The sequence below is a fragment of the Dipodomys spectabilis genome, unplaced genomic scaffold (assembly GCF_019054845.1).
Source record: "Dipodomys spectabilis isolate Male_0828 unplaced genomic scaffold, ASM1905484v1 ptg000081l, whole genome shotgun sequence".
Lineage (NCBI taxonomy): Eukaryota > Metazoa > Chordata > Mammalia > Rodentia > Heteromyidae > Dipodomys > Dipodomys spectabilis.
The window spans coordinates 9,221,529-9,247,269 of record NW_024870758.1 but is presented as its reverse complement, the minus strand read 5'-3'; the positions used below and the strand labels follow the sequence as shown (position 1 = coordinate 9,247,269).

Here is a 25,741-nt window from a genome sequence, read left to right as displayed (position 1 = left end):
AAAACAAAGTAGAGAGTCTTGACAGCAGGTTAGACCATGCAGAAGATCGAATCTCAGGGATTGAAGACAGCCTAGATATTATAGAGAAAGAACATACAACCATCCAAGACAAGTCCAAGAAGTATGATAGATCTATCCACCACCTAGAAGACACCATCAGAAGGCCTAATCTAAGGATAATGGGTGTAGAGGAGAATCTAGAAACAGAAGTTAATGGTCTAGGAAATTTGTTTAACAGGATCCTAGCAGAGAACTTCCCAAACATACAAAAAGATAGGCCTATTCAGATACAAGAAGCTTTTAGAACCCCAAATAGACCAGACCAGAATAGGACATCCCACCGTCACATTATAATCCACACAGGATCAACTCAGACCAAGGAAAAGATCCTTAAAGCTGTCAAGGAGAAGAGGTTAATCACCTATAAAGGGAAACCAATTAGAATCACATCAGATTTCACAGCAGAGACAATCAAAGCAAGAAGAGCCTGGAATGATGTATGCCATGCCCTAAAAACAAACAACTATCAACCAAGAATACTGTACCCAGCTAAACTCTCCTTCATAACTGAAGGCCAAATAAAAACCTTCCATAGCAAAGAAAAATTGAAACAATACATCTCCACCAAACCAGCCCTACAAAAGATTCTTAAAGATGTCCTACACATAGAAAACCAACAAGACCGCAACAAAGGCCAAGAAACTGCACCCAAACTGAGAATCCAAGAACCATAGGAAGAACCTAGTTTTCGCAGCCCCCAAGAAGGTGGATAACATGGCAGGAACTCACAAATACCTCTCAGTCCTATCTCTTAATGTTAACGGACTGAACTCTCCAATTAAGCAACATAGACTGTCTAGTTGGATTAAAAAACAAGACCCTTCTATCTGCTGCCTGCAGGAGTCATATCTTGCCCGTAAAAACAAACACATTTTCAATGTTAAAGGCTGGAACAAAATCTACCAAGCAAACGGCCCCCATAAACAGGCGGGAGTTGCAATCCTAATATCAGATAAAATAGACTTCAAATTAAAATTCGTGAGAAGAGATAAAGAAGGTCGCTACATACTAATTAAAGGATCTCTCCTTCAGGAGGATATTACAATTCTAAATATCTATTCGCCAAACAATGGAGCACCCAAATTTATCAAAGAAACACTACTTTCCCTCAAATCCCATATAGATCCAAAGACATTAATTGTTGGGGATTTTAACACACCACTCTCCCCACTAGATAGATCAACTCGGCAAAAACTCAACAGAGAAAGCGCAGATCTAAACAGCTGCATAGATCAACTAGACTTAACAGACATCTACCGAACATTTCACCCAGCAGCATCAGAATACACGTTTTTCTCAGCAGCACATGGAACGTTTTCTAAAATAGACCACATTTTAGGCCACAAAGCAAACTTGTCTAAATTCAGAAACATTGAAGTTATACCTTGCATTCTCTCTGACCACAAGGGAATAAAATTAGAACTCAACACCAAAAGCCACCAAAGAAAGTCCAGTATCACATGGAGGCTGAACAACACACTGCTGAATCAAGAGTGGGTCATGGAAGAGATTAGAAAGGAAATTCAAATGTTCATGCTATTCAACAAAAATGAACACACAAATTACCAGCTCCTCTGGGACACAGCAAAGGCAGTACTCAGAGGCAAGTTTATAGCTCTGAGCTCCTACATCAACAAATTGGAGAAATCTGAAACTAGCAATTTAATGACACATCTAAACCTCCTTGAAAAAGAGCAGCAAGATAAACCCCAATCCAGTAGACTGAAAGAAATAATCAAAATTAAATCAGAATTAAATGAATTAGAATCCAAAAAAACTATAGAAAGAATCAACAAAACAAAGAGTTGGTTCTTCGAAAAACTTAACAAAATTGACAGACCCTTAGCAAATCTTATCAGAAAAAGAAGAGAACACACCCAAATTAATAAACTCAGAGATGAGAATGGAAACATCACCACGGAAACAACCAAGATTCAGAACATTATAAGGGAATACTTCTCAAAACTTTATGTTAATAAGTTTGAGAACTTGACAGAAATGGACCTTTTCCTAGCAAATATTGACATGCCAAAACTAAACCAAGATGAGTTAAACCAGCTTAACAGGCCCATATCAAGCATTGAAATAGAAACAGCAATAAGAGACCTCCCAGCTAAGAAAAGTCCAGGACCAGATGGTTTTACAGCGGAATTTTACAAGGCCTTCAAAGCAGAGCTCACACCAATACTCCTCCAACTCTTCAATGAAATTGAAAGAGAAAGCTCACTACCGAACACATTCTATGAAGCCATCATAACCCTCATCCCAAAACCAGGCAGGGACTCATCAAAGAAAGAGAACTATAGACCCATTTCTTTGATGAACATTGATGCAAAACTTCTCAACAAAATTTTGGCCAATCGACTTCAACAATTCATCCAAAAAATCATACACCACGATCAAACAGGATTCATTTCAGGGATGCAAAGCTGGTTCAATATACGCAAATCAATTAATATTATTCATCACATCAACAGGAGCAAGAATAAGAACCACATGGTTATCTCAATAGATGCAGAAAAAGCATTCGACAAGATCCAACACCCCTTTATGATGAAGGTTTTGGAAAAATTAGGAATCCATGGAACATTCCTCAATACGATAAAGGCTGTATATGACAAACTTACAGCCAACATTATACTCAATGGTGAAAAACTAAAGCCATTTCCTCTTAACTCAGGAAGAAGACAAGGATGCCCACTCTCTCCACTTCTCTTCAATCTAGTATTAGAATGCCTAGCTACAGCAATAAGACAAGATGCAGACATAAAGGGGATCCAAATAGGGAAAGAAGAAATAAAACTCTCCCTCTTTGCAGATGACATGATCTTGTATTTAAAGAATCCCATAGACTCCACTCCCAAATTACTCAAGTTGATTCAAAACTTTGGCAAAGTAGCAGGTTATAAAATTAACCCCCAAAAATCAATGGCTTTTCTGTATGCCAACAATGAGAAAAGTGTGGCTGAAATTAGGAAAGCAACTCCATTTGTAATAGCCCCACAAAAAATAAAATACCTAGGAATTAACTTAACTAAAGAAGTGAAGGACCTCTATGATGAAAACTTTAAAATCTTGAAAAAGGAAATCAACACAGAACTTAAAAAATGGCAAAACCTCCCATGCTCCTGGATTAGAAAGATTAACATCGTGAAAATGGCAATACTTCCCAAGGCTATCTACAAATTCAACGCAATACCTATCAAAATTCCTTCCTCATTCTTCAAGGAAATAGAAGAGGCAATCCAAAAATTCATATGGAACAATAAAAGACCCCGAATAGTAAAAACGCTCCTCAACGGAAAGAACACTGCTGGAGGAATATCAATACCAAACTTCAAACTCTACTATAAAGCCATAGTAATCAAAACAGCTTGGTATTGGCATAAGAACAGACCTCAGGACCAATGGAATAGAATTGAAAACCCAGAAATGAACCCACAGACCTATAGCCATCTAAACTTCGATAAGGGAGCTAAAACAATAGAATGGAAGAAAGACAACCTCTTCAGTAAATGGTGCTGGCAAAATTGGTTAACTACATGTAGAAAACTTAAGCTAGATCCTTATATATCACCCTGCACCAGAATCAACTCCAAATGGATCAAAGACCTTGAACTCAAAGCAGACACTCTGAAAACATTACAGGATGGAATAGGAGAAACCCTAGGTCTCCTTGGCTCAGGCCGAAATTTTCTGAATAGAGACCCGGAAACACAACAAATCAAAGAAAGGTTGGACAAATGGGATTGCATAAAGTTGCAGAGCTTCTGCAGGGCAAATGACATAGCTAGCAAGATCAATCAAGCCCACGGATTGGGAGAAGATCTTTACTAGCCATACAACGGACAAGGGTCTCATATCTAAAATATACCTGGAACTCAAAAAATTAAACCCCCCAACAACAAATCCTCAAAGAAACAACTGCCCAATAAATAAGTGGGCGAAAGACTTAAAGAGAAACTTCTCTGAAGAAGAAAGAAGGATGGCCAATAGACACATGAAGAAATGTTCAACATCCCTAGCCATAAAAGAAATGCAAATCAAAACAACATTGAGATATCACCTCACTCCAGTTAGAACGGCAAAAATCAAGAACTCTAACAACAACAGATGCTGGAGGGGATGTGGACTGAAAGGAACCTTACTTCATTGTTGGTGGGAATGTAAACTTGTTCAACCACTTTGGAAAGCAGTATGGAGGTTCCTCAAACTTTTGGGCATTTACCCTAATGTTTACAAACAAGACCACACTAAAGCTACCAGCACAACTATGTTTATTGCAGCATTATTTACCATAGCTAAGATATGGAACCAACCCAGATGCCCCTCAGTAGATGAATGGATCAAGAAAATGTGGTATATATACACAATGGAATTCTATGCCTCCATCAGAAAGAATGACATTGCCCCATTTGTTAGGAAATGGAAAAACTTGGAAAAAATTATATTAAGTGAAGTAAGCCAGGCCCAAAGAAACGTAGGTCCCATGGTTTCCCTTATTTGTAATATCTAGTATATGTATGAGTCAAGCGGAAAAGGTCAGATAATGTGATGTCAGGAAAATCAACCCTTAGATGTGTATTTTAATGTTTTTTTCTTTCATGCATGTGTTTCTAACACATTTATAAGATTATCTCTTTGTTGCTTTGTATGTCCCTCCCCCACAGTATAACCCTTGCTTTCACTATATTTGATGTCAGTATAACTTGTGGAGGAGATGGGGAAAAACCAGTTGTTTAAGGATACAGGTGGACCTGTTGCAACAATGAGAAGTACAAGTTGTCATGTCCAAAACGAACTTTACAAAGTTTGTGCGGGGGGGGGGGGGGGGGGGGGGGCGCTGGGGGGGGGAGGAAGGAGAAGGATTGGGATTAGTGGGGGAGGGGGGAGGCTGGGAAGGGATGTGAAGGGTAAACAAAGGAGGAGGCTGCAATGCTTGGTAAGAAATGTACACATTATCCTGCCCATGTAACTGTAACTCCTCTGTACAGTATGTTCACAAATAAAATTAAATTAAATTAAAAAAAAAAGACTTGACACGGCATGACACTGAGAAAAATATTACTCACTCACTCTTATCAATTTCTATTTTGTAAAAATACATATCTTTTCACACTCATTGTGCTTAGTTCCAATGCAAGCACTTTAATGCTATTTGAGTTAGTAGTTTGAGGCAGTAGCTCCACGTTCAATTCATTTATTTCTTTCACATTTGCCCATCCATCTGTAAATACTGGAGTTTCACTTGGTTCTGTTACATATTCAATTACCCCTTCAAATCTCACTCTGCAGGAAACTTGTTCAAATATGCCTAGTGAACTAACATGTCATCAAATAATCCACCTTAAAATGAGAAAAATTTATTTAATAAAAAAATCACTTTCTTAAGAATACTATGTTGTTCTTGTAAGTGCTAAAACCATATTTTTGGTGTAATATTATTAACAAAATTCTTTGCAATTATTTTGAATATAACTTTGTGAAATATTAACTTGAAATATTTCTTAATAATCCTGGAGATGACTGAAGAAATAGAAGATATCTTGATGTAAGAATTTAGAAATTGATACTTAATGTAAGGGCTCAGATCTATAATCTCAGCACTTGGGAGAAAGAGGCAGGGAAGACCTCAATTTCGAGGTCCTATAAGCTCTAGTACATGCTCCACAAGCTAAAAAACTTTGAATTTTGTTCATCAATACTGACTGAAAACTCATGACAGATTATTTAAATTGCAGCTGGGTTTCATGGATATATTTGGCCTTCACAGAAACATATTGAAACACATATTTAATTTGTCCATATTTTGTAAATCACACCCCTTTCAGAATAATTTGTGAAGCAGAAATGCTGCCATATGCTAGCTTTTTCGCCTGCTATGTTGCAAGCAAAGAAAGAGCTATGTATTCAATGAGTAATTTATATACATATATATATATTCTTAGACAAGGAAGATTATTAATGAAAGATTAATAGGGCAATGTGCCTATTAGGCTAAGAATCATGAGGGGTTCTAGAATCAAGAAGGATTCAATTCATATTCAATTATTCAGTCCTACTGGGTTAGGCTAAGATAAAGTCTCAATATAATCACAAGCCCCTTATGAAAAGAAAATATCACCTGGGTATTTCATGCTTACATGGCCATGCTGAAAACTAAATCTTTTGGGACCCTGACCAAAGCAGATTGGAGCAGGATATCCTGTGGAAATCAAGGGTATGCTACCTGTTCCTGAGCAGCTCACAGAAGTGAAAGTTAAAATGTAGGTGTCCCTATCCTTGGATCAAATCCTTTCCCATGGAGGAGTAAAAACAGGTTGTAAAGATAAAATGAGATGTACAATTTGGCTATTTGTTGTGAGCAATATAGTCCAAGTGTTTTAATGCCTATGAAGTTAGCCCACCTGTTTTGAACACACACTGGGTCTGTGTGTGTAAAGGTAGTTTCTCCTTCCAGCCACCTACCAGTGAAAGTGTGCATCACAGCAAACTTCTACCCTGGCTCTTTTGGCAATCAAAAAAAAAAGTGATTTTATATATAAGAACCTGAAAATGTAGTCATCATGGTTAATAATTCATAGTTAAAGGAGAGAGATAAAGAATGAGAGAAACAGAGAGACAGAGAGACAGAGAGAGACAGAGAGAGATAGAACCTGAAGATTCCAAAGGTCACTCATAGGATAAAACTTGAAATAATTAAAACAAGAACTGAAGTTCTGACAAGTTGTACTTTTTGTGTCTGAAAGGATCATTGACCTCATAAATCTTCAGAGACACTAAACTGCAATTTCAGAACAGAAAATAGATTTTGAGGTTTCAAAGTGCTTCAGTGTTTGCAAATTAATAATTATGTCATCATTATTAGAGAGTTATGAATGGACTTAATGTATCTTTCAATATGGATACCTGCTATTTTGGCTCTTTGAAAGGTGAAATTAGTTTCCTTAGTTGTTCCAAAAGAAGACTTTTTCCTGAGTTCATTTTTTAACTGTGATCCCAAATCAGTTGTTTTTATAATCACAGCTTGAAAATACCAAATGAAAGAATCATCTGGAAAATTTCAAAGTATTAAAACTTTCAGGGCAAGAAAATAAGGCATCCTTCACAACTATTCGGGTAAAACAGTTTCCAAGTGAAATTATCCTTAGATACTAACCCGTCATGATCCTGGGATGAGCTATCTTAAGTGATTTGTCTACATCAGGATTTTATGCCAGACAAAGGACAGGTGTGACTTCCTGAGTGGGGTTTCCAGAAAGACTTTGAAGCAACCTGCTGCTGCTGTAGTTTATGATATTTAAATATTATACAATAGGAAAAAAGGGTAATTTTATGATAATACTGTAAGATTTAAAATGTTGTCAATAACACAGATTCCATAAAACTGCTAGTGAAGGGAATAAAAAGAAAAACAAAGTGCACTTCATGATCCCTTTAAGAAATGTCTTTTAAGTAATTCTTTTCCCTTTTTTATGCCTCCTTATACATATGAAGTTTATGAAGCAAATCTTCCTTACAGGCAATATTTTTTTTTCTTTCAAGGTAATGGAATCAGTTGATTCACTTAGTTAACATTGTGTTCTATTTTACAAAGGATTTGTGTGGACAAGTTCTGCACCTCCTTTACTTAAGCCATTCTGAAGCAGCTCCAAGTACTTCAGATTTCATGTATAACCTTGCTGTTCCTTCAGTGAACTCATATGGAAAATTCACTCAATTGCTATTACAAATTGCCTTAGGGACACAGATTCAGATTTTCTTCTGTCATGTACAACACATTATTTTACTATTTAGAAGATGATACTCCAACTGGAAAGCATGGACTATTAAAGTCATAGACAATATCCTATACTTAATTCCATCTAGAAAATTTTATTGATAAAAAGATTTCTTTTGCACAAAAATATTTGTTGGTTTTATTTGTTTATATCTCCTTAATCAACACAACCTCATTCCTTTTACATGATAAAGCAATGTGACTTAGTGGTAGAGTGCTTGCCTAGCATGTGTGAAGCCCTATGTTTGATTCCTCAGTACTACATAAACAGAAAAAAAGTCAGAAATGGTGCAGTGGCTCAAGTGGTAGAATGCTAGCCTTAAGCAAAAAGAAACTCAGGGACAGTGCCAGGCCCTGAGTTCAAGCCCTAGGAATGGTAGATAAATAAAAGAAAGATACTTGTATTGGAAAAATGCTGAACAATAATGAATTAGTTATTTAAACAGATGTATGCAAATATAGGTACACACACTTACACATATGCATAAATATATCTCATAACCACAAAAGCCTCTTTCTTGACTGAGATATTAACTTAAAATACAAAGGTGAAAATATAAGGTTTTGACCTATAATTTGACAAAGTTTAGATTAAAATTATATAGCATTTAATTTTAAGAAACAAACAATTCAGAGTTAATTTTTATATTTTATATTTGTATGCAATGTGGTTGTATAATAGTCTTCATATTATGTTTTATACTTTCAGTATGACCTGAAAGATGATAATTTTTATGAATTTTTCTTGAAATATTTATCATTTGGCTTAAATCTTTGATATTTGAGTCATATATTTTGTTATTAACTTGTCAAAGTTCTTCTATCGGTTAAAAGCTCTATGAAACATTCTCATTTACCATGATCTTTTTTCACATGAAAGTCTGAATCTTTGGAAAAGCTTTCTTTTGATCCATTTTCATTGTATCTTCCCTATATTATATTTACAATATTAGATAAAATTCAGGGTGAAATTAATACTTCAAAAATAATTCCTACAGTTAGAGGCCAAAGTTTCCAAGAAAAGTGCTTTCATGCTAGGATGTATGAAAATATTTTAAGTGAAGGTATGCCTATAATGGCAATCTTTGTTTTCCTGCATTACCTTAGTATGGTGGAGACTAAGGTAATGATTGCATATTGAGGAATGCTTGCAATCAGATAAAAACAGGTGCTAAAAATCAGCAAGTAGCAAAGCTCCGAATGGAAATAAATGTTTTCTAAAACTGTGTAGTTTTGAAATCATGCTGAATCGTGTTGTGGAGATGATATGATTGCTGGCTCAAGGAGAAAGCCTCACCAGCTACAGCTATTTTCTCTGGTGAAGCCAGAGGAAAAGTGGACGTCTCAGTGAAATCTGTAGACAACACATCGTTTTAGCTGCATCCATAGTAATACTGAACACATAACTCCAGAAACAGCCTGAGCAAATAGCACAGATGCCTTGAGAAAGTCTCATGTTAATTTGGGATTCTCCAAAAGCACACTCAAAATGAATGGAACTTATTTTCTGCCCTTGAAAGGGTCATACATACCTTGCCACTGGCACGTGTATGCCTGGTTCTCTGGGACTTTATATACAGGAGATATTATTCAGGTACAAAACAGAATTTGATAACTAGTAAGTCAGAAAGGATCACTAAGGAACTGAAAGAAGGTTTAAATTATAGATTAGTGTTAGGCCATTACATTCTCTATCATTGCCTGGGGTAGTATGTGGAGTTGAAGTGCGTCAAGTTAGTATTCCACAGGACAAATATGTACAGGATATTTTACACAAGTAACATGAGTTGTGCAGTTGGGTCAACATCACACACACACACACACACACACACACACACACGTGTGTGTGTACTTGTTTTTTATTGAAGACTCGATGCGTATTTGGAATTTCTTGAGAAATGTTTCATGTGTTTTAGTTCTCAAATAACAAATTTAGTTCTCAAATAATAAATTTCTTCAGTGTACACTGAAATGAACATCCACTGTAGCTGGTTGTTTTTAATCTGAAAATTACCTGCATCACTATAGAAGATTACTAACGTCCATAATAATGCTTTGGAAAATGTCATGTCTATTTGAATGTTTCAATAAAATACCTTCACTATAACCATCTGTTATCATAACTTAACATTAGAACATTCTCATAAAAACCTTCAGTAATGAGCCAGGCACCAATGGCGCATGCCTATAATCATAGCTACTCAGGAGGCTGAGATCTGAGGATTATGGTTAGAAGTAAGCACGGGCTAGAAAGTCCATGGGACTCTTTGTCTCCAATTAATCAGCAAAAAAGCTGGAAGTGGAGCTGTGGCAGAATGCTTGCCTTGAGCAAACCAGCTAAAGGACAATACCTAGACCCTAGGTTCAAGCCCTAGGACCAGCACACACACACCCAACACACACACACACACACACACACACACACAGAGTGGTCAGTAGGTTCATTCTTGGTCATGCAACAAATGCTCAAATGAACATGTGTGAAAATGAACATTTCACATGAGATGGAGCCATTGGGAGGTTTATTATGTCAGTGAAAAAGTGACAGGCCTCACTTCCAATGTGTGTGATTGCAATGAGTAGCTGAAAGGTGATAATAAAGGACTTTTAGCACCTCATTGCATACCATCAGCCCATTTAAGGTTTATAGCTGAATGCAATATATTGAATTGCAGCCCATGGGGTCTTTCCTATCTTTAAGCAAACATTGATTTTGCAGAATAAACTTATGGGCTCCTCGAAGTGTGTGTGTGTGTGTGTGTGTGTGTGTGTGTGTGTGTGTGTGTGTGCATTGTGTGTGTGTGTGTGTTAGAGGGTTTTAGAATCAGGTACACATAGCCGGTTTACATTTATGTTAATTCTTAAGTACAGACTAGGTTTATATATATTGCAGCCTGGCATGGTTCTCTATGCTTGTAATCCCAATACTGGGATAGATAGAAGAATCACAAGTCTGAAGCCAGCCTGGGTTACATAGCAAAACCCTGTCAAAAATTTTCAATTTTTTTTTTTACCATTGTAAAGGTAATAGCCTAGTGGATAAAAGCAGCTAGAGTTACAATACTTAATGCCTTGGATTAGTTCTAATCTACTCTTTCTTGTCAGCAGCAAAGGACTTGGTAAAAAAAAGCATAGGTCATCAGTTTTGAATAAAGGTCAACCTGTCTATTAAAACAATAACCAAAAAGGGAATGAGAAATCTTGGTATATAAGTAATCCATCAGTTGTTAATAGTAATATCACACCAAAACACCTTTCAAAATGATTTACCACATATTAAACTCCTATAACTTCATTTTGCACAACGTAGGGGTCTCTCTGTGCGAAGTGAGTAATCCATTCCCATAATACCTTACTTACAAGGCCCTAAAACTTAAAACAAAAACAAAAAAATGACACAAAAAAACCACACACACACACACACACACACACAAACCATTTTGCTTAACAACATACCTGAAACATCCCTTCATCTTTACCATTACCTTTTTCCTTCTCTTCCTGATTATTGAAGGTTTAAATACAAAAAATAATATGCTATAAATATATAGCTAGTGATCAAAAATAGTTTAAATGTATATACTTTCAAAGACTTGGTGAACAAATGCAATTTTGATATTATTTAGTTGATATTACAATTGGCCACTAGATGGCACCATTCTTTAAGCAACGAAGGTGACTTTTCTGAAATTTCTTAATATTGGTTACTCTCATTGTATTTTACTTAATGTTCTCTGTATGGTTCTAGTTACAATACTGAATTTTTTATTAACTGAAAACTCTCTTTAGTCTCTTTACCATTCTAACAAGACTGAAAAATATGAGTGATAGAAGTCTTGTCAGTGAAGCAGCTGCTATAAAAGAACTTAGAACTAAAATACAGTTATTAATTGAGAATCGAGTTGGAATTTATCTTGGAATTTTGAAAATTAAAAATGTATTCTACCTCTTTGTTATACATTTCCCATAGGAAAATTTCTTCCTCTCATTTTCAAAATATTTTTTATTAAACATCATTGTAGTATCTACAATATTAATTATTCACGGTGCTAATTCTGTTTTTCAAGGTTTCTTAGTACTTACTCTAATCTCTTATTTGTGTAGTTTTGATTTGTTGATGCAGATATCTGAATAAAATATATGCCAGGATGCAAAATAAAGTTTTTGTCAGGGATGATGAGCATATTTTCTGAAAATAGTTTATTCTTATCTCGTTCAAATCATTCCTAAAGATCTTCAACTGTCTCACACAAATGAAATACAAAGACACTACTTGGTGCAGACACGGGAGGTAAGACTAGAAGTTGGAAGCATTGTCACTCTGATATCATGTTTAAGGAACTTTTAAGAGTTTGAGAAAATAATAAAAGCAAAACTGAAACTAAGGTTTCCTATAATGAATGTTCTGGCTCTGCCAGATAAACCTTTCGTGCTGCAAAGCTAACTAATTACAATGCAATAGAGAGCAACAAATGTTTCAAAAAAAGAGAAAAGTATGGCTTTCATGCAAATATGGAATGAATGTACAAGAAAACATCTCATAATGATGTTCAGCTGCAATCCACACTCAGGAGGGTGAGGCAGGAGAATGGAAATTTCCAGTCCAACCTAGGCTATATCATGAAACCTTATCATAAAAGCAAAGAGATACCAAAACCAAATAAAATGACAACAAAGAAAACAGGATGGGAGAAAAAAAAGGAAGAAAGAAATGGAGGAAGAGGGAGGGAAGGAATGTAGAAAAGAGGGAGAGAACGTAAATTTAACTAATTAATAGAGGGATAAGATGGGAAGGCCAGTAGAAGATAGAAATTAAAAGATGAAGATAGTCAAATAGTCAAAATTCTGCTGGAAGAAACTTGATGAAATACAAAAATATTGGTTCAAAGTCAAGCTGCACAGAAAAGCTCACAAGTCTTCTCAACAAGCCGAGCACAGTGGCCAGTCCCTGTCATTCGAAGTACATGAAAGGCTGAAATGGGTAGGGCCATAGATCCAAGTCAGTCCAAGCAGAAAAGCTCACATAATTTCATCTCAGTAAGATAAATTGGGTATAGTAATATACATTTGTCACCCCAGCTAGGTTATAAGCCTAAAAGAGGTATACTGTGGTTCAGGATACTAATAAGATTGTACCTCAAAATTCACCTGTGCAAAAGAATACTGGAATTGAGGCTCTTCAGCAGAGAACTAGTACTAGACATTGAGTTCAAACCCTAGCACTGCCAAAAATATATAAAACAAAACAAAAACCAAACATATACATTTGTAGTGAGTTATCAAAACATCTGGGGCTAAGTATTTGTAATTACAAAGTAATAGTTACTAACGAATACACTGTGACATTTGTTCAAATGTCACCCATCTTTTCCCTTCGAATTTTCAAATTTTGAATACTTTTACGTAGCCCCAGGTGAATTGGTCACATATAATCACATATACTAAAATGCTTAAGTGGTTGAACTTAGTACCTTACAGAATTTACCTCACAGAATGTATCTGCAAGTGGACATGCTGGTATTACTTTCCTTTTTTAAATTTTTTTAAAAGCCAGAACTCTGAGAAGTCAGGAACGTTCTTGAGATTCCTCACCAGAAGTGACTAAGTTGAATTATAGTCCTGCTGTAAATAGTCTTCCTCCTGGGAGCACGGACGCCTCATGTTCTTAAACGTTGTGTGGGAGATTTGGGGATTGCACAGAACAAAGCACGTGGGAGCACACTCCTGCTCCTTTCCCCTTTCCAGTTCCTCATTCACGGTCACAGAGACCAAGTTCAAAACCCTGTGCTGGAAAGCTGGACCTAACTCTTAGCATTGGTCTTCTCTAGAGTCTACAGCTTATCTCAACATCCCTTGGAGCTGATGGTGTCTCTATTGAACGGAAGTAAATGGAGAATGTGAAGCGAAGAGGATGGCAAGTCATCACCCAGTGCTAGCAACATCTCTGTAGCACCGATGTGGAACACAACTATGCTAGGTAATATCAATGGGACTGATTAAAAAGTAAACATGAGGGCTGGGAATGTGACTTAGTGGGAGAGTGCTTACCTCCCAAGCTTGAAGCCCTGGGTTTGATTCCTCAATGCTATATACAGAAAAAGCCGGAAGTGGCATTGTGACTCAAGTGATAGCTGCTAGCCTTGAGCAAAAGAAGCTTGGGGACCGTGCTCAGGCCCATAGTTTAAGCCCCAGGACTGGCCAATAAGAAAAAACAAAAAAAAGTAAAGCTGACTTTTGAGCTATGTGTTTTGTTCTCATAAATATATGCTTTGTATTCTTTTCAAAGCATTTATGCCATAGAAATTTAATGTATGGACAAAAATATATCCAAGAAGAAATCTGTGTGACTAAACATCCATCCAAAGAAAATACTCTTTTCACTAATTTTAAAATCTTGTAGTCTTGGAGAAATTTGAGACATGTTCAAATAAATTACAAAGAGCATGTTAAATTCCTTCAGTACTGTGAGATGCTACAAGATCTACTTCAGTTCCTGTAAAAGTGATACCAAACTGCCAGTAGCTGAGAGGATTAAAAAAAAACTAATCAAATATTATTATATTATCTATTGGATGTGTAGACACTGCCCTCATTACACACATTCCAATACAGCAACCATTTATAAGCTCTCTAGAATATTATTTCTTTATCTCCATCCCAAATAAAAATAAAAAGAACCCTGATGAGTTTCCCAGTCAAATAAGAAAGGTGTAAAAGCATTGCAGTATTACATTTGCATCTATACTTGCTCTAAAACTCACAGTGAGTTATATAAAACAGGAAAGTATTACTTTTTATGCAGTTAGTCTGTTGTTCAGTGTTCAGCTTCTTCAGGTTTCATGGCTTATAAAGTCCTTCAGGACAGAAGATAATGCTCGTAAGCCATCCTGTAACATTTATAGCTTTAAAGGTAGATGTAATTTTAATAATAACGAGCCACATTTCAGGCTCTATTAGGCACAGCTCCCGTTGTCTTTGATTTATTCATCTGTGTGAGAAATTTGAAATTTTCTAAGGTCTAATTAAAAAAACAACCTTCAAGTGTCTTTCGCGTTAAACCACTTGCTTTCCACCATTGCAGGACCTGTTTTTTCTCCTATGTGCTCCCTTCTATGATTAAATTTCCTGTTAATACAATTGAATTCTTCAGAAAACATCTCTTTCTGATATGATTTCTGATAATAGAAAAGTAAAAGAATTATAATCTAATCCAGATTTCTGTTGGATAATATCTTTGGGAATTCATGCTAATGGCATGTTATAAAAAAACACATTCATCTGTTCATTACCAAAGAAAAGTCTGAAAATGATACTCACGCAGGTTTAATTGTATAGGCATGTTTTTCATGGACAAAGGCACCAGCAAGACCTCCTGCACCTGAATTTAAATACTGGAGTTGAAATAAGAAGATTCTGTGAGATACATAAATAGATGAGAATGAATAAACAATGTCTTTTATTTCATATTTCTTGAAACGATAACTTTATCATGTCAAAGTATGTTATTATGTGTGGTTTTAAAATCTGTGTCACTTTTTTAAACAGAAAAACAAGAAGGTCTGTGCAACACTTATTTCCAATTAAACACCAGAAAAAAAAAAAAGAATTTGGAACTATGACTCAAATTGGTCTAGCCTTGAGCAAAGCAGCTCAGGAACAGGCCCTGAGTTCTAGCTCCCATGACTGATTGAAAAAATTAATTAATAATAAATAAATAGTAAGGAAATAAACAAATAAACAAAGAATATGAGGTTGGGAAAAATAGCTTATTTTTTTAACACAGGTAGTAAATAGCAGTAATATTTTCTTAAATATTACTACAGTTATTAGAGTTAACAGTGAAGTCTAACTGGTTTAAAGTGCATATATTCAAAGTTTTCTTTCATAAAATCTTTTTTTATTAATAAGTTTTTTTAATTGTGAAAATACTATCCAGAGGGGTTACAATTATATGAGCAAGGTCATGAGTACATTTCTTTTCTTTTTCTTTTTTTTTTTTGGGGGGGGGAGGTCCAGTCGTGGGGCCTGAAATCTGGGCCTGGGCGCTGTCCCTCAGCTCTTCAGCTCAAGGCTAGCGCTCTATCACTTGAGCCACAGCACCACTTCCGGCTTTTTTCTTTTTGCTTATGTGGTGCTGAGAAATCGAACCCAGGGCCTCATGCATGCAAGGCAAGCGCTCTACCACTGAGCCACCTTCCCAGCCCCATGAGTACATTTCTTATCAAGCATTGTTGCCTCCTCCTTTGTTTCCTCTTACCATCCCTGCCCTCCCATCCCGCTCCTCCACATTTCCCCCCAAAGTTGTAAAGTTCTTTAAAAACAAAATGTCTAAATTAAAACAGATTTATTTAATTTACATCTTTGCTGCCAATTCATATTCAAATACCAATAGTAGGCTGATTTTTTTAAATGAAAATTACAGTTATGTATATAGAAATTTCATCAAACCTCGTACCTCTCCCCACAAATCACCAAAAAGAAAAAAAGAAACAAAACAACAGCAAATAAAAAGTAACAAAACTAAGGGGCTAGGAAGGTGGCTCAGTGGTAGAGCACTTGCCTTGCATGCATGAGGCCCTGGGTTCGATTCCTCAGCACCACATAAGCAAAAAGAAAAAAGCCAGAAGTGGTGCTGTGGCTCAAGTGGTAGAGCGCTAGCTTTGAGCTGAAGAGCTGAGGGACAGCGCCCAGGCCCAGATTTCAGGCCCCACGACTGGACCAAAAAAAAAGAAAAAAAAGTAACAAAACTAAGGCCTCTAATCAATGTAAGTTTTAGTGTGCTCATTTTTCTCTAGATCTTCCTGATTTTTTTTTCACAGAACTTTATGAGTAAATTGAAAAGGACTAAATTCTCTGTTATTGTTGAAATACTAGACTCTTAGGACTTTACTATTAAGTAGAGGCAGAAAATAAAATAATGAGAGAAGGAAGTAACTCAGATTCTAAAGTGAGCCCATGAATCCAGTTTTCCCTTTAGATTAATGTCAATATGAAAAAAATTATGTAAATATATCAACTAGTTTGTACCTTATAGGAACACCAGCAGGCAAAATCCACACCCCAGTCATGTAAGTGGAGTTCAATGTTTCCAACTGCATGTGCTAGATCGAAGCCAACAAAACAACCCTAGGGAAGAACATAACTGGTTTGGAATTTGTTTAATGATTGTAAATCATGAGTATACATGTTTCTATGTAAATTATTAGGCACTCATTTGCCTAAAATGTAGATTCATTCTGTAGTTCACAATGTGTGATTTACAATAGCCAAGGCTACTAGATAAAATAAATTTTCATAATTGATACATCCTTCCTTTTTTTGTTAGGTTGATATTCTCACTGATGATGCAGAAGTAGTGATGGAGATAAAAGTCCAGGGACTGAGGGGAAAGAAAGTGGGAGAAAACAAGAGAGGGGGTAACAATGTTCAACAAGAAATGTATTTATTACTTTACTTATGTAACTGTAACCCCTCTGACATCACCCTTACAATAAAATAAAAATCACAAAAACACTATAACTTATTCTAAAAATCAATATATGTAATTGTGAAACAAGAATAAAAGTAAAATAAAAAATCCAGGAGCCTTAGGACCAAATACAGGATAAATCTTTTCTTTCATTCCTGGTAGGAAAGGGAGAACTCACTTTAAAATATCCTTGTAAAAGCAGAAAAATTCAGCTTTCATTAGATACACATAGAAAGCACTCAGCCACATTTTGTAATTTGTCTCAAACCAATGCAATTGTGCAATTCTTTGAGTTGTAAGCAGAGCTGATCATTTTTGCATAGTAACCAATAGATAATTTTAATTCAGGCTTGAGTATTTGACACATTATTTTGAAAATAAATAAGGTGTCATTTTAAGTTAAATAACCCACAGTATGCTTGTAACCAAAGATAAAGTTAGAGTTTCCAAGGAAAATTAGAATTTTGTAATTTGTGTCTACTTCTATGAACATATCTACCACCCATTGTTAAGAGGTATTGTTGAAGAGTTATATAAAATTTAAAAATCATTTTACCATTAAATAATCAGTATTTGGAAAGCTTACACAATTCAATGATATCCTATATCATACATAGCTAAAAGATCCACTCAAATTACATGGATTATAATGTGTCAGAATTCAGGAAGTTTAGTTACTTTCAAATCACATACCACATTGCTAAGAAGTTTTCATTCCTGAAAACCTGTTCATTATCAGAGAAAGTCCAGAATTAACTGCTACTAAAATACTCCTGCCTTTTTCAACTATATGCCTGTACAAATAAGATTGTTTTAATGCTCCATCCGTAGAAAAAGAGGAGTAGAAGCTGAAACAGATATAAGGAGCCAGGTATCTTTTAGGTTAGATATGTAAATAATAGTTACCAAATATAATGTGATGCTAATCTGTTTTGTTGTTTTAGAAAGCCCGTTTTAGCAATAACAAACTCCTTTTGTTTATATTTGTTGCCATTCTAAAACAAAAATATGCACATGCATATACATTTAAGTCTTAAAACTGCAGGTACTATAAATAGAGGTAACATATAATCACAAATCCTTTTGTAGATTCTTGATGACTTTTAGAAATGTAAAGTATTTCCATTTCTAAAACACTTCAGAACAGTTGCTTTGGTACATGCTAGTAATATGAGCAATCTTTTTTATTTAATATATACATTCCTTATTGTAAAGATATTGTTCAAAGGGGTTACAGTTACAAGAGTAAGGTAAGGAGTACATTTCCTATCGAGCATTGTTACCCCCTTCTTTGTTTTTCCCCTACCATCTCTTCCCTCCCCACCTCCCCAATTCCTCCCTCCCCACTCCTGGAAGTTGTAATTTTCAACACAGTGTCTTGTACATCTCATTGTTACAATGGGTCATCCTGTATCCTTATTTCAGCATTGTGTATTTTCCCCTCCCCTCCCCATTTTGAAAAATGTATATATAAGATGCAGGACACCCGAATCAAATACAGTGAACACAGGGGTTATACTTTGCATTAGCACTTAACCTACATCATGCCCACACTCAATTTAAGCGATGGGAAAAATGGTCTATGGCCATGTACTTGGCCATATAACTAACTATTCAGCTTCTACCAGTGGAGGTACCATAGATTTTCTTCTGCTGGGCTTAACCATGTGACTTGTTCTAAGCAATGAAATGTCTGCATACTAAACAAAAACACTATGTCCTGCCTTCTACTATCTCAGAGAAAAACTTGTTTGGGCTTACCCTCTTGTCCAGATGGAAAAGGAAAGAAACATTTTCACCTAAAATTTTCTGAATCCCTAATGCTGCCTCATCCCTGGGTGGGCTTGATGCAGACAGAAGTGAGTTCAAGTGAGAGATGAACCAGGCTCTCTAGCTCAGTCTTGATTAGATCAGCTTACCTGGAGGAGATCACTCTCCCAAGTAATGAGTATTGTTTCAAGTCAACAAGATTGATAAGCAAGAGCTAACATATACATTCAGAGCAGGGTACTATGTACATGGTAATAGGAGGCATAGTGTTAGTCTTCTGGGGGGGGGGGGGGACCAACAGTAGAAGCCGCAATATAGGAGGTTATGATATGATCAGTTAATGCTTGAGCCTCTCTTAGTTCCTGTCAGGAGACTATCTGTCCATGTTCAGTACTATTCTGTAAGTACAAATGCGTATTTAAATCCACTACACACCCTACTGAGAGCCAACTATGTCATCTGTTACTCAGTTCCTTCCTTCCTTCCTTCCTTCCTTCCTTCCTTCCTTCCTTCCTTCCTTCCTTCCTTCCTTCCTTCCTTCCTTCCTTCCTTCCTTCCTTCCTTCCTTCCTTTCTTTCTTTTTTTTCGGTCGTGGGGCTTGAGCTCTGGGCTTGGGCACTGTCCCTGCGTTCTTCAGCTCAAGGTGAGTGCTCTACCGCTTGAGCCACAGCAACATTTCTGGTTTTCTAGTGGTTTATTAGAGATAAGAGGTTCACGGACTTTCCTGCCCGGGCTGGCTTTGAACCACGATCCTCAGATCTCAGCTTCCTGAGTAGCTAGGATTATAGGCGTGAGCCACCGGGACCTGGCTTTACTCAGTTCCTTTAAATGGATTTCTATCTAATGACAGCAAGAAAAATAGTTACATTGTTTGAGAGATCATGGGTAATTTTGGCTCAATTGTGTCCTTCTCATATATCAATGTGAAGTTCTACTACCTTCTCAGGATCTGACATTAATTTGTCTTGGTTATTTACAATTGCACTGGTCATCATTATGTTTCCTAAATTTGGAATTCCTGTAGCATCTAAGGAACACATCTATTGACTTAAATGATATTCATGTTATAAACACTTTTAACAACATCAATTTAATTTCTTTTTCTAATACCCCTACAAGTAAGCAACCACGATCAACTTGATTGGATAAGCCAGTAATCTCAGAATTCAACAGGTGGAATGAATTCTAGGGCAGCCTAAGCTACTTAGTAAGATCTGTTCACTCCCAGAAAAAAAAGTACTCATAAAAAATTAAAAGCATCAATAATCCTATACTCTGGTTATTGGTATTTCTTGCTAACTATGACCTGCTTTTTTTTAATGAAAAAAGTGACATTGCAATGCAACAGAACCAGTGTAAATACTGACTATAGCTGCATTTGCACTATATACTGCAAGTTCCACAACAGAAGAGATTGCCTTGTTCTTAGTTATAGCATAGTTCACATAAAGAAAACAATATATTAAAAAATTCATTGAAAACTATACTCAATATAACTATATTTAGTATTTTATAAAAAGAAAAATTCTTATTTATAATATATACCTCATTTTGTATTCTAGTACTGGGAAGCTGATTTGTTTTTGTTTTGGTGTTGGGAATGGATTTGTTTTTGTTTCTTACCAAAATATAAAAAGATTTACCAATGTATGTTTATAAAAAGACAAGTTCTACATAATATAATATTTAAGAGTGATAGGGAACAAAGGGAATTAAGTTCCAACAACATTTGGAAGTTTATAAGTTGCCAAAATAAGGGCTCTCAGACTAATAAACAAGCTTAGGAGATCCATGTACTCATAACTTTGTATTTTAAGAAAAATTGTGCACCTAGAATTCTATTTGGAAATAAATACTAAAGTCATTCTGAATTTGTACAACTCTTTTATTCATTTCTTAGAACAGTGATCATTTTTAATGAAGACATTTTTCCAACTCAGGTTTTCATAGTTTTTTTTTGTACAACTCAACTTTCATTAGAAAACTTAAGAAGTAGGAGAGGCACTACTTTATTTTACTATTAATTATGTATAAGGAATGGAACTTTGAAGAGGCCACCCAAATTCTCCACCCAGCCCACAATATTAAAAGCCTTGAGGCCACAGCTGTAGCACACATGAGAAAATCACTTACGGCTGCTACGTTTTAATGCATGTACAGTTCTTTTTTTCAGTGTGGATATCAGAAACATAAATTATTAAAATGAGACTGATTGGAAGAAAAGACTGGAAGTTGCTAACTTGAACAAAATCATCACAAAATGAAGTCACTGAAATGTCACTAGATGGCAGTATCTTAAAAAATAATGAAAAAACTATCAAGAGCTATCAGGCACTATCAGTATTTTTATTATTTTACCTATAAATGTAGGTGACAATATATGCAACAAAAAAAACTCTGCACCTTCATGCATAATTTATTAATTTATAAGAAAAAGTTCAAATAATTGCTGGGCTGGGAAGGTGGCTCAGTGGAAGAGTGCTTGCCTCTTGCATGCATGAGGCTCTGGGTTCGATTCCTCAGCACCACCTAAGCAAATGCCAGAAGTGGCGCTCTGGCTCAAGTGGTAGAGCACTAGTCTTGAGCTAAAGAGCTGAGGGACAGTCTCAGGCCCAGAGTTCTGGCCCCATGACCAAAAAAAAAAAAAAAAGTTCAAATTTACGCATAGATGTTTACTTCTTGTTTGTGTTTCCAGGATCACATGTGACTGAGCATTGATCACCCAGCACATCACCTTAATACCTACTCAACGCCCTAATTATTGCAATCCTGCAAAAGTCATCGGAATGCTTCTACTGGGCTTTTCCCCAAAGAACGTTATAATCATACATGTAAATATAAAGGTTTCCCTGTTTTCTTTGGGGGGGGAGGGCTATGAGGGGGGGGAACGAGGGGGGGGGGCGGGGGGGGGGGGCGGGAGGGGGGACATAAAAGAAAGACACGAATTCCTAAACCAACACAAAATGAAGCAAAGACTCTGCAAAGCTAACAACACTTCCTTGTTAAGTTTCTCTCAGCTCAGATTACATTTTAAAACACGGATCTTTGAGGGGCTTTTTTAGAGGCAAATTACATGGCATAAATTCTTTACCCAGGCAAAGTATCTTTTAAAATGAAGACTATTGTAGGTAAATATATATATTGAATATCCTCTTTGATTAAATGTGTTTTACTTTTGCCATGTCCACTGAATTCTTTTTTCTGTGCAGTAGTTTGTAATACAATGGCTTGGGTTAAAATTTGCTGAGACATTCTGGTTTATTACTTTTCAACTTGGATAATCACCCATTTATGAAAATGAAATATAAACTAGTATAGCATTAATGCTTTATTATTTAGTACTCCTCTTAACACATTAACTTTTGAAGTGTTTAATCTGTTCCTCCTCTACCTAAAAATGTCCTCTGAATTAGGAAAATCATTAATAAGCAGTAGATTTGATAAGAACTAGATGTAATTGTGCAGGCTATTTATTTTTTAATAGTTCCAGGGCTGACATTCACCTGGAAGGCATTGTAATGCTCATAGGAATTGGGAAAATAGCAAAAATATTAAGTAGAGAAACAGACTGTGCCCTAAGCCACCTGAATGAATGCTCACCTGAAATGGCAGTCCTCTGGTCCCTGTGGGTGCCTGGAAGGATTACCAACGGCAGTTTGTAGATATGAGCCTCTGAATGCTCACTGTCAGCTGCCCCCTCAGACTCCAGTGGACACACAGTCATTTCACCTCTGCTCTCAACACTGTGATGGGGGACTCCCTAAGCCCCATAGCACCTTCCCTACTAGTGATGGGCACCTGCTGGTACTTAGGTGTGTACTCACAACTGCTTATGAGAATGGTAGCTTACACACCAGCTAGTGAAATACTTAAGTATTCTATATCTCTGTCTTTGCTTCATATTAAAAAATAATGAAAACATGAATGCAGAGCAGGAGGGGAATATTGCACAATGTAATGTGATATGGTATAATTTAATGTGTCAATTTAGAAGTAATGAAATAGAACTAATAGCTGCCGGGATTGTAAGAGGAAAGGATTTGGGAGCTATGAAAAGAAAATCAAGCTTGAGACCTTAAGCCTCATGCAATTTGCAAATGACAATCTCTTTTTGTCTGACCAATGTATGCTTTGAAGACTGTATTTTTGCGATGTGGTTTTATTGTTGTTGTTGTTGTTACTATTGTTACTGGGGGATTTTTTAAAAATTAGATTCTGATATTCCCTGTAAGTTTATCTTTCTGTCTAGCACTCCCTTCTTCTCCATGTTTTTTTCTCTTTTCTCATAAGGGCAAAATTGTAAAAATAAATTCAGAACTGTTCTACAGTTTCTTCGGCTGTCAGACTATCAAGAATCTCACACAAAATAGAGTTAATTTGATTTATTTCAAAGACACAAAATGGGGACATAAGGTAATTTTTCAAGCTTAATTTAATTTGCTTAAAATTTAATGACTTACTGGAGTACTTTACATGTCCTAAGTGTGTCAAATGCCAAAGATGTAATTAGAAAAAGAACTAAAAATTTTGCAAAAATTGTTGAGTAGTTAGCCATTATAAGCAATTCTGAATAAATTTCTAATTGGAATGAAATGGAAACATAGTTCGGCTTTTTATGCAATATTGTGATTTATCAACTAAGTTATAGAAGACTGTTATGGAATTTACCTACCTTTTTTTCCTAAGAGGTGTGTGAGAGAGAGACAAAGAGAGACAGTGAGAGACAGAGAGAATATATTTATGTGGGTTGAAGAACACTTTGCTAATATACATCCACCTAGTCAGTATATTATTAAAGATAAATCATTATGTGCGAAGCACTATGCAGTCTATGGTATTTTCAGTTATCCCTAACGGCTTTGAGGAGAATTGTTGTAAAATCACAAATCCTGATTGACAACTAGGTGGCTTGTTTTTCCCAGATCTATAATCCTAAAACAACATCTGGAGTCTAGAATTCTCTTCTGTTGAGAATTAATCATTCTATCTCATACAGTCCATTTAATTGACTCTTCAGTTAAATAAAACACCTGGTGAAGACTTCTTAGGAACAATTTAAACACTGTAGATATGTCAGTATTGATACTCATCAAAATATTTTGTCTTTATGATATGTGGTTGGTCCAGTATTTCTGGACGGATTGAAGATTGCAGATAGTTTTCTATATGTCTAGACAGAACAAATTTCCTCTATTCCCAAAGTAAAGAGTAAAGGCCAATAAGTTAATGCGGCACTCCATCTAAAACTTCTTATTTTCCCCTTTACCAAAGTATAGATCAAAGTTCCTCAATCAATCATTTTTTTTATGTGCAGTTCAGCTGCAGAATTTTTTTTTCCTCCTGGGTGGTGAGGGGAGTTGTTGTTGTTTGAAGTAAGGTCTTAATATATACTCCTGTCCAGGCCTAGAATTCATGATCCTCCTGTCTCAGTATTATAAACGCTAAGATTACAAACATATGCTACCATACCCACACTATCTTTTATTATCCAGAGAGTATATGCTGCAAGAATGTGTATAGACATGTAACCACACATTTTAACTGACCTGTTCTTAGAGTCTATTGATGGGACTAAACTTAAATTTATACTACAGAAACTTAATTTCTTATGCATATATAAAATCTTGTTTATTATTATTGAGAGAATGAAGATGAATATGAATATATTTTTGAGATTAAAAGTATTTATGTAGTATGAAATGGATTTCTTTCATGATATTGCAGTCATAGTGAATTTAATGCCTTTCCTTTGCCCACTCTTATTCCATTCCTATAATTTTTTTTTCTTTTTTTTGTTGGTTGGGGGGTCTGAACTCTGGGCCTGGGTGTTGTCGCTCAGCTCTTCAGCTCAAGACTGGCACTCTACCACTTGAGACACAGCACCACTTCTGGCATTTTCTGCTTATGTGGTGCTGAGGAATTGAACCCAGGGCCTCATGCATGCAAGGCAAGCACTCTACCACTGAGCCATCTTTCTAGTCCCATTCCTATACATTTTTATGACTTTAGGTCATCATATTTCTTTATAAATTTTAAATAAATCTAGCCTTTTCAACATCTTGAGCTTTCCAATGGCTTTAAGCCAAAAAGGCTTATTAGGCCCTTCTTTATTTGGCTTTCACCTTCTTTGTAGCGATTCCTTTCTGGGCCTTTCTTTTTTTAAATTATTCGACCAAACTATTTGGCCCATTTGATTTCTTTCAATCCTGCCAATAATTTTACTTTTCTAGAACAATCCTCAACATGTAGCCAATCCCCTAAACAACATTTTATCTCATTTATCTCTATTCCTTCTAAAGTTGGCTCCCTCTTGTTTTAAGAGATCAAACTGGTATTTCACATTAAAGTAGCTGTTATTCACACAATTTTCAGTTATCATATTTTCTATGAATGAAAAAACTCAAATATATAGTGCTTTATAATAGAGTATAGTAACAAAATTTGTTTTATGTACTGAAAATAAGATCCAGATAAATTGTTCCTTCAAACTGACATATTGAATTGAAATCTTTTTGTACAACGACTTACAGACAATAATGTAAACAAAAATCCTCAATTGCTAATCCTTAATTGTTCACATCTGCAAGGATAGCTGGTTAGGAGGCAGAGATTAGATCATATTGTGTTTAAAGCTAGTCTGAGCAGAAAAGTCCATGGGACTT

At 35.8% G+C, this 25,741-nt stretch overlaps 1 protein-coding gene across 3 annotated transcripts in view; it reads right to left on the bottom strand.

Annotated features, from left to right (window-relative positions):
- Positions 1-25,741, bottom strand: part of Kynu (kynureninase) — a 116,639-nt gene that overhangs the window by 41,447 nt on the left and 49,451 nt on the right. For all 3 annotated transcript variants that reach the window (XM_042683504.1, XM_042683505.1, XM_042683506.1), the window contains 2 exons: positions 16,868-16,966; positions 15,158-15,231 (listed from right to left, as the gene is read on the bottom strand). In XM_042683504.1, coding sequence (XP_042539438.1) covers positions 15,158-15,231; positions 16,868-16,966 — 173 coding nt within the window. The remainder of the gene's footprint in view (positions 1-15,157; positions 15,232-16,867; positions 16,967-25,741) is intronic.